We start from the raw sequence: 15339 nt of genomic DNA, 5'->3' as shown, positions 1-15339 counted from the left end.
CTTAAAGCCGATGGTAAGGAGTTTCTGTTGGGTCTCTTTGGATGGGCAATCATTGGAGGTTTTTGAGGAGTAGGGAGATAGGGCCTGAACTTTTTTTTTAGAACATCATCCAGGCATCAGAGTGAAGTGTGGACTGGAGAGAGGAGAGACTGAAGACAGGGAGGTCAGTGAGGAGGCTGATGCAGTAGTCAAGGTGGGATATATCAGGTGCTTGGATCAGCTGGCAGCAGTTTGGATAGAGAGGAAAAGATGAATTCTAGAGATGTGAAAGTAGAACTGACAAGATTTGGTGATAGATCCATCATTGCCATCAATGCATACTGGGCAGCTACTGTGTGCAGAGCACTGTCTTGAGAGCCACTGTGGGTAGGGCACTAAACTAGGCACCTACTGTGGACAGAGCACAGTACTGGGTGCCTACAGCAAGCAGAATGTCCTACAGGATGCCTACTGTGGGCAGAGCACTATATTCCACTCTTGGAATACCCTGGCCCTTGAGAAATTTATAATCTGATGGGAAGGTAGGCGGACACAAATTGTAAATATACAAGAGGTAAAACGTATATGAAATTCATAATCTACCTCCTCCAAATTTTAAGGTCCCTGAGGGCAGAGATCATGTCTCCTACTTCTATTGTACTCTCCCAAATGCTTAATATTAGTAGTCAGCACACAGTAGGCATTCAGTCAATATTATTGACCCTAACCCTAGCCCTAATTCCAATATTATTTATTGAATCACATATGTAAGCAAACAATGATTAAGTAAATAAATCGCTGTACACATAAATGCTAAGGGTGAATGATGGGTGACATGACCAGGGAGGTGGGGGTTAATCATGGAAAGGGGGTTTCTTAGGTAGCCGGCGAGGGGGAGAAGCATGGTAATAATAAGAATTATGGTATGTGTTAAATGCCTACTATGTGCCAAACATTGTACTAAGCTCTGGCGTAGAGACAACATAATCAGATCAGAGCCAATCCTTACCCACACGGGGCTCATGGTTTAAGTAGGAGGGAGAACAGGTGTTTTATCCCCATTTTAGAGATGAGGTAACTAGAACTCAGAGAAGTCAAGTGATTTGCCCAAGGTCACCCAGCAGACAAGTGATGGAGCCGAGGTTAGAACCCAGGTCCTCTGATTCCCAGGCCCATGCTCTTTCCACTATAACATGCTGTTTCTCTTAGACCCCGCTGTTTCTCTTATTTACACCCATCTTCTGGCCTGGAATTCCTCCCCCATCCCCTTCCAGCAGACCATGGCGTTCCTCATCTTAAAGACCTTTCTGAAATCACAACTCCTTCAGGAAGCCTTCCCTGAGTAATCTCTCATCGCCCTACCCTAGATCCCCCTGCAACTGCCATTTCAGCCCTTTCCTGTCACCCAAGCGCTTGGGTACTTATATTCCCCCATAGCCCTTATAGCCTTAACTTTTTACCTTTTGCTTCCTCTTACCTGTAGTTTATTCTAGTGAGTGTCTCCTGCTAGGATTGTAAGCTCCTTGATGGGGCATGGATCATTTCTACTAATTGTATTGTAGCTTCCCAATCCTCTAGACTTTAAGGTCATTATGGATGGGGAAAGGTGTCCAGCTCTTAGAACAGCACTTGGCACATAGCGAGCACTTAAATACCATAAATATTATTATCATTATAATTCTGTTGTACTGGGCTCTCCCAAGTACTTAGTACAGTTCTCTGCACACAGTAAGTCCTCAATAAATGCCATTGATCGATTGAGTGATTGTACTCTCCCAAGGATTTGAAGAGTGCTCTGCACATCGTGGGTGCTTAGTCAATATAATTTTCTGATTGATGGATTGGTTGATTCGTTACTGACCCCCCATGGTCCTCGTAGAAAGCAAAACCTCCCCATCGGCCATGTCTCTTTGATCGAACCACTGCCGTTCCACTATTCCAAAACCACGTTCTTTGTTCCTCCTAATAATAAGTTCTCACTAATAACAATCGTAATATTTGTTAAACATCTACTCTGTGCCAAGCACCATACTAAGTGCTGGGAGAGATAAAGTGCAATCAAATCCGACATCGTCCCCATCCCATGGGGCTCACAGTCTAAGGGGGAGGAGGAATGGTGGTAGTAGTAATGATATTTATTAAGTGCTTACGGGGGACAGAAACCTGTACTAAGTGCTGGGACAGCATACACAGTTGGCAACGGTATGTAATCCTCATTTTACACATGAGGAAACTGAGGCCCAGAGAAATTAAGTGACTTGCCCAAGATCACACATCAGGCAAGTGGCAGAGCTGGAATTGGAACCCAGGTCCCCTGACTCCAGGGCCCATGCTCTTTCCACTAGGCCATGCTGCTTCTCCTTGTGCCTTGCTTATAATTCTCCTACCTCTGACCTTGCCTGGAAATTCCTCTTCCCACTCATTCATTCAATAGTACTTATTGAGTGCTTACTATGTGCAGAGCACTGTGCTAAGCGCTTGGAATGTACAATTCGGCAACAGATAGAGAGAATCCCTGTCCAATGATGGGCTAACAGTCTAAACGAGGGAGACAGACAGCAAATCAAAACAGAACACTCCCACCCCCCATTCAGATTTGCCAAACTGCATCCCTTCCTTCATAGCCTCTTAAAAAGTGCATCCTCCAAGAGGTCTTCCCTGATTAATATCCACCTTTCTGGTCATGCCATCCCCTCAGCTACCTCAGGACTTATGTATTTATCCACATGTTCCCTTGTGTCTAGTAGCTCTACCTATTTTCCGACTTGTAACCGTGTTGTATTGAAAATTTGGGAATACTACCTCCTTTAAGATTTAAGCACCTCCAGGGCAGGGATGACATTTTTTTTACTACTTCTGTCTGTCCCCCAAACACCAAGTCAGGGTCCTGTGCATGGGAGACAGCAATCAGTCCGGGAGGAGCTGCTGCTGATCCTGGGGGCCAGAGGGGGGCTGAGAGGGTGTGCTAGGGATGGAGAGGTGAGGGGCTGGGGAGTTAAAAAGGATGAAGTTTGACTGGCCAGAGCATGCTCCCCCATCAATGCTTTGCCACCACCACCTCCAGATAGCCCGAGGCCCTAGGAGCCGCTGTCCCTCCCAGTAGCTGTGGGACTCTGGGCATTGGCTGCTATACAGGGATATTTGGGGGTGGCGGGGAGAGTATGGGGAGCAGGGGGTCCCTTGGTCCAGTGACTACTCCCCTCTCCAACAACCCCAAAACCCCAGGGGTGGCAGCTTCCCCAGAGGAATTACTTTCCCATTCCCTACAAGAGGTGGCTCTGACTGGGAAGGACTGAATGCCAGGTCCGGCTAAGTAGTGCCCCCGCTGGAGTGAGGCCAAAAGCAAAGGTCATGGGAGAGGGTGGAAGCCATGGGGACCGTGTCTTGAGGAGGTGGGGGATCTGCAGGAGCAGAGAGAGGAGAGGGTGGGGGAGAGGTCTTAGAGTCTTCGGGAGGTGGGGGATCTGCAGGAGCAGGGAGAGGAGAAGGTGGGGGAAATATCTTAGGGTCTTGGTGGAGGCATGGCTGGGCTTGAACCGTTGATTCTCCCTCCCTCCAGAAACCCGAGAGGATCGGACCAAGCGGTTGTTCCGCCACTACACTGTGGGTTCCTACGACAGCTTTTCGTCACACAGGTAGGACAGGAGCACGAGAGGGCAGCAGAGGCCACTCAGAGGGTCCAAAGATTGGACTAATGTAATGGCCGGGGGTCAGGTGCCGGAGTCCACGATGGGAGCTGGGTTAACATTTGCCTGTGGGGGTCAGGTGCTGGAGGCCTGGTTACCATCCGGCTGGGGGGGTGGGGGAGACAGGTGCTGGGACCCATGATGGAGGGTGGGTTAACATCTGGCTCGTATTTGGGGCCGCGTGGTGGGTCACTAGGGGCTAGTGGGGTGCTAGTGGAGAGGCTTATAGCACAAGGCTGAGAAGCTGCAAGTGAGACCCGGGGGCTGGAATCCTGCGAGTCAGCAACCTGTTTTCACTAAGAAGCTGAGGGGCTGGGGTCACCCTCAGCCTGCAGACCAGCATATCATTCCCACCAGCAGGATGGCGGGGGGGGGGGGGGGAGAGGGGGAGGGGCGGGGGAGGGATGTGAAGGAATCTGGGAGATAGTGGGAGGCCCAGCAAGAGGGGTCGGGGTGACTATCTGGGACATGGGTGGCAGGTGGCAAGCACCCAAGAGCCAGAGGGGGGAGGGGGCTGGGGGGGTTGGGGAGCCTGGAGCTGGAGGCCAGGGTCATAGAGGAGTGATGGGGCCCCAGCTGAACTGAGCTGAGGGGAGTGTTCTTTCTAGATCTTGGCAACATTTCTGTAGAGTTGGCTGGATCAGTCAATCACTCAATGGTATTTATTGCGTGCTTACAGTGTGCAGAGCACTATACTAAGCACTAGGGAGAGTAAATTATAACAATAAACCAGATGTCTTCCCTGCCCACCCTGACTGCTTCCCACTGACCCAGGAGCTCCCCTCAACACCGCCCCGCCCCCAATCCCCTTACAACTCTGATCGTCTGGTCTCCTGCTTTGGTCTGAGCACTCCCAGCATGGACCCAGGCCCTGGGTCCCCCATCTTTCATTCCCACTCTGCCAGGGTACTGTTAGACCACTGTTGCTCCTGCCCCTTCCTGTACCTTAATCTTTTCTCCAGTGCGCCCTGAATCCGCCCATCTCTCCATTTTCCCCATGACGCTTTAACCTGAGTCCTAGCCCCCCCAAGCTCCCCCCACCCCCGAATCCCCCTTAAGTCGTGTGAGTTCCTTCTCTGGATGTTCCCCCAGGCCCTCAAGGTAAGGAGGGTCTCAGGAATCTAATGGGGAAAGGGCCCGGAGCCTGGGAACAAGAGTCAGGGAGCCAAACCCAGGACCCTGGTTCTTGGGCCCGGTGGAAGCCACCAGAGACAGGGGTTCTGAAGCAGATCACGGGGGTTCAGACGGTCAGGGGTGTGCGGCGGGCGCCCGTGACCGTCCGGGCCCGGGGAAGCTCCGCGTTGGAGCCTCGCCAAGCTGAACGCTTTTCCGGTTCTCAAGATTTCCCTTCTCCCCTTCCCCTCGGCCCCTTCGTCAGTCTCCCACCTCCAATTCCCACGCCTTCCATCAAGGTCGAAGCCTCGCCCTCCTGCCCGCGTCCCCGCCCTCCTCCCCCCCCCCCCCCCCCCCGGCAGAGAGGAAAGCCGTCTGGCTGGAGCAGGGAGTCCCCCGGATCCAGGAGATCCCGGGGTCCAGGGTGGACTGGAGCGGGAGCGTGGCCCTTCCCACCCCAGGGGAGCCTGGGCGGTCCGTCAGTCGTATTTACTGAGCGCTTACTGTGTGCAGAGCACTCCACTAAACGCTCGGTGGCGTACGACATGACAATAAACAAGACACATTCCCTGCCCACTGCCAGGGTAGACAGGAGCTGGAGCTCGGCCCTCCCCACCCTAAAGGAGGCCGGGGCCAGTGGAGCTAGGAGCTGGAGCGCGGCCCTCCCCACCCTAAAGGAGGCCGGGGCGGGAACGCGGTCCTCCCCGTTCCGGGGGAGCCCGAGGGCCGCCGTCGACAGCGGCGGGAGCGGGGGCCGGGGAGCGGGGGCCGGGGGCCGCTGGCTGTCCGGCGCCGCGGGGCGATTCTCCCTGATGTCGGCAGCGACCCTGCAGGGAAGGAGCTGACGCCGCTCCCACCCACGCAGAGCATCTCCAAGTGTCTCTCCCTCCCCCTTCCTTCTCCCCTCTTCCCCCCTCTCCTTTCCTTCACTCCTCCCCGCCTTCCTCTCCTATCCTCTCCTGTCCTCCCCCTCCCGCCTCCAGTTCCCCGGTCGCCGCTCCGGCCGGGCCACCAGCGTGGAGGCCCCGCAAACCTAGACGGACCCTGGGCGAGCGCCGCTCGTGTCTCCCGGGGCCCGCTTGGCCTCCATCTCCGCGGCCTCCTCGCCCTCTCGCCCCGCTTTTTCTCCTCCTCCTCCTCCTCCCCTTCCCTCTCCCCTTCCCTCTCCCCTTCCCTCTCCCCTTCCCTCTCTCCTCCCCCCTCCCTCCGCTCTTCCCCGCCCTTCGCCTTCTCCGGGGTCCAGGTGCCTCGGCTGCGGCCCGGCCTGGCCCGGCCCGGCCCGGCCCGGCCCGGTCCGGCCCGGTCCTCGCCCTCGTCCCCCTCGTCCCCGCCCCCTCCTCTCCTTCCGTCCAGTCCCTGCTCTCCCGCCCTGTCTCCCTCCTCCTCCTCCTCCTCCTCCTCCTCCTCCTCCTCCCCCCTCTCTCCCCCTCCTCCCCCTCCGCCCCCCCCGCTCAGTCACTGGCGGTTCCTTAGCAACCGGGAGGTGCGGGCGGGGAGCGCTTCTGAGGGGATCCGGAGCGCCGGGAGGTAACGTAGCCCCCGCAGCCCAGCCACCCCGCCGCTTTGCCCGGGCCTGGGGCCGCTCAGCCACGGCAGGGGCGGAGGGAGCCGGGCGGCTGGGCCGCGGCGGGAGCCGGGCCACCGTCGGCGCCGGGCCGCCGTCGGTGCCGGGCGGTTGGTGCCGGGCGCGCGGGGCAGGGCCGCCGGGGCGCGGGGCAGGGCCCCCGGGGCGCGGGGCAGGGCCCCCGGCTTGCGGCCTCTGGCTGGAGCCGGACGGCGGCCCCCGCCCGCGCTGACCCCGCCCCCCCTTCTCTCCCGACCAGTGACTACGTCATCGAGGACAAGACGGCCGTGCTGCAGAAGCGGGAGCATGAGGGCTTCGGCTTCGTGCTCCGCGGGGCCAAAGGTAGGGCGGGGGCGGGGGCGGGGGCGGGGCCGGGGCCGGGGACCCGGCGCCACGTGCCTCCCGAGGTCCGGCCGCTCGGCCGCCCGGCCCCGGGGGTGGGGGTCCCACCGGGCCGGCACTGCGATTGGCTGCCCCCGGGCCGGCCCACCCGGGACCCTGGGCGAGGGACGGGCCGGGGGCCGGCCCACCCGGGACCCTGGGCGAGGGACGGGCCGGGGGCCGCCCCGAGGGCCCCGCCGATAGCCGCCGGCTCATCGGGGCGGGGGTGGGGGAAGGTGAAGAATCGGGCGCAGAGGGGAGAGGGCTAGCGCGGAATTCAGGTTTGGGAGTGGAGATTGGGGGCAACCAATGGGAATCCGTGAGGGAGTTGAGATACGGTGGGTGTTAGGGAAATGGGGCGGGGCGGGGGTGGGGGCAAGGAGGAGAGGGGGCAGGGGATCAAGGAAGGAGTCTTGCTCGGATCGCTGCGGCAGCCCCAGAGCCCTGGCCTTACTCAAGCCTTCCCGGGCTCGGGGCCCCAGTAGCCAAGTCTCCCCCGCACACACACACCCCCACATACCCAGGTCCGGACCGGAGCCGGGGCTTGCCTCCCTCCCGAGCCCGGCCGCGTGGACCGCGCCACCGCTTGGGTCTCCGGGCCGAGGCCCGACGGCTAGGCGCGCTTTGTGTGCGAGGACTGCCGTGGGCCACTGCGCGTGTGCCGCTGCACGTGGGCCACTGCACGTGGGCTGTGGGTTCGCACGTGTGCGGCTGGTCCGTGGACCAGGTCCCCGGGTCCAGGCGGGGACCTCCACCCGGAGACACGCGGGGCTCCGGGGGTACCCGCGGGTCTTAATGAGGCCCTGAAGGATGGCTAAGCCAACCCCATAATGGCCCCGAGCCCGACCCAAACTCCGGCGAGATCGGGGGGCTCCCCTGAGCTGAGCTGGTGAAGGGGAGATCCCTGAGGAATCTGGCCGCAGGTGAATTTGGGGGTGTCCGGATGTGATCCGGAAGGAGAACGTCGGATGTCTCTGAGTGACGCTTGGGGAGCGCACCCCTCAGCGGGAACCTGAAACGGTCAGAATGAAGGACTGGGAAGCCTGTGGGAAGCGTGGAAGCCCCAGGGAACTGTGGCAGGGAGGGGTCTGGGAGAGGATATTGCTCCCTAGAAGAGAGAGGGCTGTCTGATAGAGAGAGCAGGATTTTGGAGGCCTCTCAGCCCTCAAGCCACATTGTGAGTGCCCAGGGAGTCCCTATCACCAAATGAGCCTCCCTGGGGACTGAGACTTTTGGGGGCAGCCTTGGGGACCTGAGTCCTGGGAGCAAGCACCTTCAGTCAGCCACTGGTCCTCCTCTAGAGCTAGGCAGACTGCATGTGTTTCCACGTGTGATGCCCCTGCCCCCTCCCCCCGGCTCCCTTTCTCTGCCCTCCTCTCCCGCCTCAGCCTGTGACCACCATCCCAAGTCTTACCGTTGACCAGCACTGCTCCCATAGGTTGATCGAAGGGTACGGGCTACAGTGAGGCTGCTTCTTTAGCCCATTAACTTCTGTTGGTGTGTGTTTTCTTTACTCGAGAAAAGAGAATTAGGAACCAGGAGGGCACAGTTAGAAAAAATGGAAGAGCCCCACACACGCACACACCTTTCTCCCAACATTGTGCCCCCGCCCTGTCTGTTACCAAAGCAGAGATTCGCTGAGGCGAGGAGGGGCAGTGGGGCAGGGCATGGGCTACTGCAGGAAACAGGAGTTGGGGTAGGCCCACTCAGAATACTTCCTGCCCTATTCCATCAGGGTGCTCCCCAGTGCTGCTTTTAGCCCTCCCCCAGCTCATGTTCCCCTGCCCCCTCTAGACTGGCAAGGCAAGCTGCCTGTGGGCACAGCGAGGTGCCAGTCTGTCTTGCAGGGCAGGGAACCTGTCCTCCTTGTGGGGATGCAGCAGGGGTGAGAGCCCTGTTTGGGGCTCTGGGAGCTTCACTCAAGGGTTCCTGCCCAGAAAACCTGGGATGATTTTGTGAGACTTCGAGAGGGACCTGAGGCTGGAAGGTGGGTGGGCTCTGGGAACAATGGAGGCTGGAGGGGTTTAAGTTCAGGGAGAGGGGTTGGGAAAAAGGACCCAACTTGGGCCTCCACCCAGAACCTGACTCCTTACACTTCTACCTCTTTCTGCCTCTTCATAACCTGGAGCCTGTGCCCCCTGACCATAAATCTCTCCCTGCAGCGGAGACACCCATCGAAGAATTCACCCCCACGCCAGCCTTCCCGGCGCTCCAGTACCTGGAATCGGTGGACGTGGAGGGCGTGGCCTGGCGGGCCGGACTGAGAACAGGAGACTTCCTCATCGAGGTGGGTCTCCCTCCCATTCCAAGGAGAAGAAAACCCCTACCCCCTGCCCCCTGGGTGCCAGGCATGGCCCTCTCCCTCCCATGCCCTACTGACATTGCACAATGTAGGATATAGCCTGCTCAGTCCCGAGCTCTGGGAGACGGACAGTATAAGGAGAAGTCAAGGGCCCTACCCTTGAGGAGCTGCCTGGGAGAAACAGGATATATCCGCACAACACGGGGTCCATGGGGGAGAAGGCAGGATCTCCGCAGTCAAGGACTCCACAGGACCTGAGAAACTGTCAGAATTCCAAAATCCGAATGCACAGTTAGGGTGGAATGCAGAGAGGAGGGGGTTCACCACGTCAGGAACTGGGAATTTTCTGGGCCGAGTGGGTCCAGGAGGGTAAGGAGAGGCACCAGACTGCTGCCCTAAAAATTGAAAAAGAATCGAATGGCTTTGACACACAGTGAGTGCAGAAAAAAATGAGCCCCACATTGACACAGTCCCTGAAGAGAGGAAGCTCGAGGGCAGGCATGGTGGGCGGGGGAGAAATGCAGCGGGTCCGCACAGCAAATGGGGAAGATGCTGAGAGTGGAGTTTGGCACATAGCAAGACTACAATAAACAAGTGCCTTTCCACTGGGCTACAAGCCGAACCCTAAAGTGGGCGAAGTAGAATGCTTGCCTAGCAAGGACCTGCGCACAGCTGGCGTTTCTGAGGCATGGCAGAGGGAACCTGGTCGCTGAGATTCAATGCTGCTTGGGTACAGGCTCTCCTGGAAAGCAGGATGGACACATGAGCAGGGGTTTGATGCTGTAGGGAGAGGCAGCATGGCAGTCAAAGGATAGTCAAAGTCTCTGTAAACTGTGAGCTCACTGTGGACAGTGAATGTCACTGATTATTGTTGTATTGTACTTTCCCAAGCACTTAGTACAATGCTGTGCACACAGTAAGTGCTTAATAAATAACGATTGAATGAATGAGTGAATGAATAAAAATCATCCCAAATGGGAAGAGAACTGAGGAATCCCTTTGTATAAAAATTTCAAATTTAAACAAAATATAAGCTCTAGGAAGGCTTTATTCTATTAATTCTACTGTACTCTCTCAAGAGGTTAGTACCCTGTTCTATATACAGTGGGGACTCAGTACGTACTACTGATTGGACTGTTCTGTGGACCACCTGGCTAGGATGGGGAAAAGCAGCTAGATTAAGGAACCTGTGATGCCAAGGCCAATAATGCTGGGAGAAACCTCCGTGTTCTTCCTACCCTGGTTGAATAAGAGCAGCCAGTGATGGATGGGGCATTATGACAAGGTTTTGGGGTTAAAGAAGCCATTGTTTTCTGCCACAGCTAGTCCTAAAGCAATCAAGGGTAGATCATATCCTAGATTTACTGTGATTCTGAAATGTGGGAAGGACCTAGTGCCTTAGGTACTCGGTGAGTCATTGTTCAGTAGCAATCACCACTCAATTCCATTTAACATTCTTTCTGAGAAGGGAAGGCCAAAAGTGACCACGCAAGGTAATTAAACAATAGGAAATAAAAACGTGATAAAAATGTGGACCTGAGTGAGGAAAAAGCAGAAGGGCGTAAGAAATTAAGTAACCTGTAAAACTCTTAGCGAACTAGAAGCGCTGTTAAAGTGGGCCCACAGAATTTAAAAAAATCAGGGAGCCAAAAAAGAAACCCTGCGTGGCTAACAGGTCAGGTAAAAGAGATCACCAAGGGTAAAATCCTCAAAAAATTGGAAACTAATAGAATTAGTTCCAAATTACTAGAATTAGTAGAGCACTTTGACTTTCTGACTGGGGAGGAAAGAGGTTCTCGGTGACTTCAAATTGTCCATCCAGGACCTCATCTACACTGGAAGCGCCACAAAGTCAATGATCTATGTGGAGCAAAAAGAACTTACCCCATGATTGATGTTCTGGGGCAATTATCCTGCCCTTTACCCCAGTAATGGAGCCAGGGAAGGAAACTGGAGAAACCAAAAAGAGATTGAAGTGCATCTTGTAAGGGCCACCTGAGCTAGCAATCAAAGATCCTTCACTTATAGTCAAAGTAGAGACTGGCCAAGGGATCAGTGGGGCTGCTTGGCACATGAATGGAAAGTGGCCCACACAGGTGAGATGAAGTTGGCCTAAAGGCATGGTGACTTCATCTTATTTTTTTTTAATGGTATTAAGCGCTTACTATGTGCTGGGCATTGTAATAAGCACAGGGGTAGATATAAACTAATCAGTTTGGACACAGTCCCTGTCCCACATGGGGCTCCCAGTCTTACTCTCTGTTTTACAGATGAGGGAACTGAGGCACAGAGAAGTTAAGTGACTTGCCCAAGGCCACACAGCTCACAAGTGGTGGAGCTGGCACTAGAACCCAGGTCCTTCTGACTGTCTGGCCCCTGCTCTATCCACTAGGCCCTGTTGCTTCTCACACTGCTTCCTACTGGAGTTGAAGTCAGAGGTATTCCCTCACCTAAAGTTTTTCAGAGCAGACAGGTTAGTGGACCTGGACCAGCCTTTGGTGACCGATCAAGAAGGTGGAAATAGATCACTGAACTGGGAGTGCTGAAGGAATTCGAGTTGCACAGTTCCAGTGAGTGCAACCTGTCGCTCTGAAGGCTGCTGTTCCAGGGGCCTTGATAGATCGCCAACAGACCTTGAGTGGATTGCCAAAAGTGATCCTGGGAATTATAAGCCAAGGAATCTCGCTTCTACAGCTAAATTGGCAGGTAGCAGAATGCAGTCTGATATCAGAGAACACCTAGAAAAAAAGCACAACTCAGTGGTGGAATAGACCACATGGTTTGAGTCAGGGAATCAATCAATCATTGTTTTTTATTGAGCACTTACTATATGCAGAGAAGTCATTCATTCATTCAATAGTATTTATTGAGTGCTTTGTATGCAAAGCACTGTACGAAGCACTTGGGAGAGTACAATATAGGAATAAACAGATACATTCCCTGCCCATGATAAGCTTGCAGTCTAGACCAGGAGAGGCAGATATTAATATAAATAAGTAAATTACAGATATGTACATAAATGCTGTGGGGCTGGGAGGGGGGATGAACAAAGGGAGCAAGTCAGACAAGGCCTCTTGGAGAAGTGCCCTCCAAAAGGCTTGAAGGCAGGGAGAGTAATTGTCGGATCGGAGGAGGGAGTGCATTCCAGGCCAGAGGCAAGGTGCAGGGGAGGGGTCGGCGGCAGTGTACTAAGTGCTTGGAAGAGTACAGTGGAACAGAGTTGATAGACACATTTCCTGCCCAAAATGAGCTTACAGTGTAGAGGATCGGCCTCACAGATCTGCCGGAGCTTTTTCAAGAAGTCAGCAAGCGTGTGACTATGGGGGACCAATGGACTGAACAAATTCAGATTTGCCAAAGATCTTGGCCAATGTTGTGCACCAAAGACTTTAAAACAAACTGAGCATTTATGAAATTGGAGAGAATGTTTTGCCATGGATAGAACACGGGCAAAAAGATGGGAAACAGGGCAGGGATGCAGAAAAATGTGCAGAATCGGGTGGGAAGGGGAGAGAGTGAGAGATGGATTCACGCATGCACTCTGGGTTGCAAAGAAGAGTAAACTGCAGGAAGGCCCCTTAGAGAGAGGGAGGGATTAAAACTGGCATTCAATTATTCAGTTATGAGGCCATGTGAGGTCACAAGTATAGGGAAAATGAACCAAAACACAACTCCATGCCAAACAGCTATACAATGCTTTGCACAGAGTGAGCACTCAGCAAATATGATGGGCTGGCTGGTTGTTTGAGGGACTATGAGTTCTCAGTTGTAACTCAGAGCTTGGAGTCCCTGTTTCCCGTTCTTTTCTATTAGTGGTCCAGTGTGCGGCAGCAGTCTGAAGAGCCACCTGGGCACTGAACGGCCCTGGGAAACCAATCAATAGTATTTATTGAGTGTTTACTGTGTGCAGACCATTGTACTAAGCACTTAAAGGGTACAAAATCCAAGAGCAAGGGAAACACAGAAGGGAGAGGGAGCAGAGGAAATGAGGGCTTAGTCGAGGAAAACGTCTTGGAGGATATGGGATTTTAGTGAGGCTGTGAAGATGAGAGTAGGGGTCTGTAACGGTGGACATGGGCAAGGGGTCAGTGGCAAGATAGGTGAGATTGAGGTACAGTGAGTAGGTTAGTATTAGAAGAGTGAAGTGTGTGGGCTGGATTGTAGTAAGAAATCAGTGAGGTAAGATAGGAGGGGGTGAGTGGTTGACTGCTTTAAAGCCAATGGTAAAGAGTTTGTTTGAAGCAGAGGTGGTTGGGCAACCACTGGAGGTACTTGAGGAGTCGGGAGACATGAACTGCACTTTTTTAGAAAAGTGATCCGGGCAGCAAAGTGAAGTACTGACCGGAATGGGGAGAGACAGGAAGCCGGGAGCTCAGTGAGGAGGGTGACACGGTAGACCAGGTAGTATATAAGTGCAGAAAACAAAACAAAAGCCATAGATAGCTTTGCCACCCTGATCTGGATCATCATGCGCAGCTCTGGTCTCTCCCTCCTTAGGGAGGACAAACGAGAGCTGGCGAGGAGACAGAGAAAGGTGATCGGGAGAGTCAAGAGAGTTGGAGCAGTTTTTCTGTGGGGAGAGACCGAAAAGACTATGATTTTTTACTCACGAAAGACAGTGCTGTAAGAGGACAAGATTATAAAATTTTCAAAGTCATGACAAGTGCTAACATGGCATTGTTCCTCAAATCTGACACCACCCGGACTTGGGGCATTTACTTCATGGAAGTAGATACAAACCAATCAATCTATCGATCGCATTTCTTGGGTGCTTACTGTATGCTGAGCACTGTACTATGTGCTTGGGAGAGTACAGTATAACTGAGTTGGTAGACATGTTCCCTGCCCAAAATGAGCTTACAGTCTAGCAGATTGTCAACTGTGAACTAAAGGGAAAATGTCTTCATTCAGCATACGCTAAGCATACAGAATTCGTTACCTTAAAACTAAATCCACACAAAAAATGCTAGCAGGTATTAAAGGGATTGGCTAAAAGTCCCTGCATGGTTCATTGGAAGAAGAGTCAGTACTTTCGGATGGTTCATGCTGGGTCACTGTGGGAGAGTCAGGGATGTTGGTTGGCCCATGTTAGGTCACTGGGGAGAGAGTTGGATGGTCCATGTTAAGTCACTGGGAGGAGAATCCGGGGTGTTGGATGGTGTGTGTTGGGTGCGGGGAGAGTCAAGGGTATTGGATGATCCACGTTAGGTCACTCGGGAGAGTCAGGGGTGTTGGGTGGTCTGCCTTGGGTCACTGGGGGAAAGGGTCGGGGTGTTGGGTGGACTGTGGTAGGAGGAGCACCTGGCTTTGCTGCCTGAGCCAGTTCTAGCTGCTCCTCATGCCCCCCAACAGTGGTTGGTCTTTGTCTATGTGGCCCCTAGCCACGGTTGGTCAGTGCCTGTGTGGCCCCTAGCCACGGCCTTTCTGTGTCCCCAGGTGAACGGGGTGAATGTGGTGAAGGTCGGGCACAAGCAGGTGGTGTCACTCATCCGTCAGGGTGGGAACCACCTGCTTATGAAGGTGGTGTCTGTCAGCCGTAAGCCAGAGTCCGAGGAGAGTGCCCGGAAGAAAGGTGAGGTTGGGGTGTTTGGACCCTCTGCTCCTTTCTCCATCTCCCACTGGTGCTCACACACACACACACACACACACACACACACACACGTGCACACTCATCCCCTTTCCTTCCCCCTTCCCCCAGGGCCATTTCTGCTACTCCCCAGTGGCACAACCACAGCTGGGACCCCCAACCAATTCCCCCACCCAGGGCCCCTCCCCCTACACATTTCCTATCTCTTGAGAGACCCTTCCCCTCAAAGAATGCCCACAAACTCCCTCTCATTGACTGCCCCTCCCCTTTCCAGGAAGATCCTTTGGGCCCCAGGTGGAAGAGGCCTAGAGGAATGGTCACTCTCCAGATGTTGCTGACTTGGGTGGCCAAACAAACATCACTGGAATAAAAGGGCTCCCCAAAGCCCCTGGCCTCTCCCCTTCCCTCACCGAAGCCCATCTGCCCCCCCGTTGTGGCCTCATTGTTGCTGTCACCCCCACCCATCCCCTTCCTCCTTCCCCATCCTCCCTTCCCCTCCCCCTCCCGCCTTTCCCCGGTTTCCCTTTCCCTTCCCTCCCCATCCTCCCCCCCCCCCCCGTCCGCCCGCGCCCTTCCTTCTCTTCCCCGCCCCCACCTTTCCCCATCCTTCCCTTCCTCCTTTTCTCTGCCTTTGTCCCATCCCCTCGCCCATCTTATCCCCCGTCTCGTCTCCCCCGTCTCGCCTCCCTGCTCATGTCTCTTCCTCCTCCTTTCCCCTCCCGGCCCC

General features: G+C 54.8%; 1 protein-coding gene across 4 annotated transcripts in view; it reads left to right on the top strand.

Annotated features, from left to right (window-relative positions):
- The window catches only part of SHANK3 (SH3 and multiple ankyrin repeat domains 3), a 104623-nt gene that overhangs the window by 58983 nt on the left and 30301 nt on the right, over positions 1-15339 (top strand). For all 4 annotated transcript variants that reach the window (XM_029078618.2, XM_029078620.2, XM_029078622.2 and 1 more), the window contains exons 13-16: positions 3539-3614; positions 6602-6684; positions 8886-9010; positions 14462-14597. In XM_029078618.2, coding sequence (XP_028934451.1) covers positions 3539-3614; positions 6602-6684; positions 8886-9010; positions 14462-14597 — 420 coding nt within the window. The remainder of the gene's footprint in view (positions 1-3538; positions 3615-6601; positions 6685-8885; positions 9011-14461; positions 14598-15339) is intronic.

The sequence above is a fragment of the Ornithorhynchus anatinus genome, chromosome 14, assembly GCF_004115215.2.
Source record: "Ornithorhynchus anatinus isolate Pmale09 chromosome 14, mOrnAna1.pri.v4, whole genome shotgun sequence".
NCBI classification, from domain to species: Eukaryota; Metazoa; Chordata; class Mammalia; order Monotremata; family Ornithorhynchidae; genus Ornithorhynchus; species Ornithorhynchus anatinus.
This window is presented reverse-complemented; position numbering and strand designations above follow the sequence as displayed.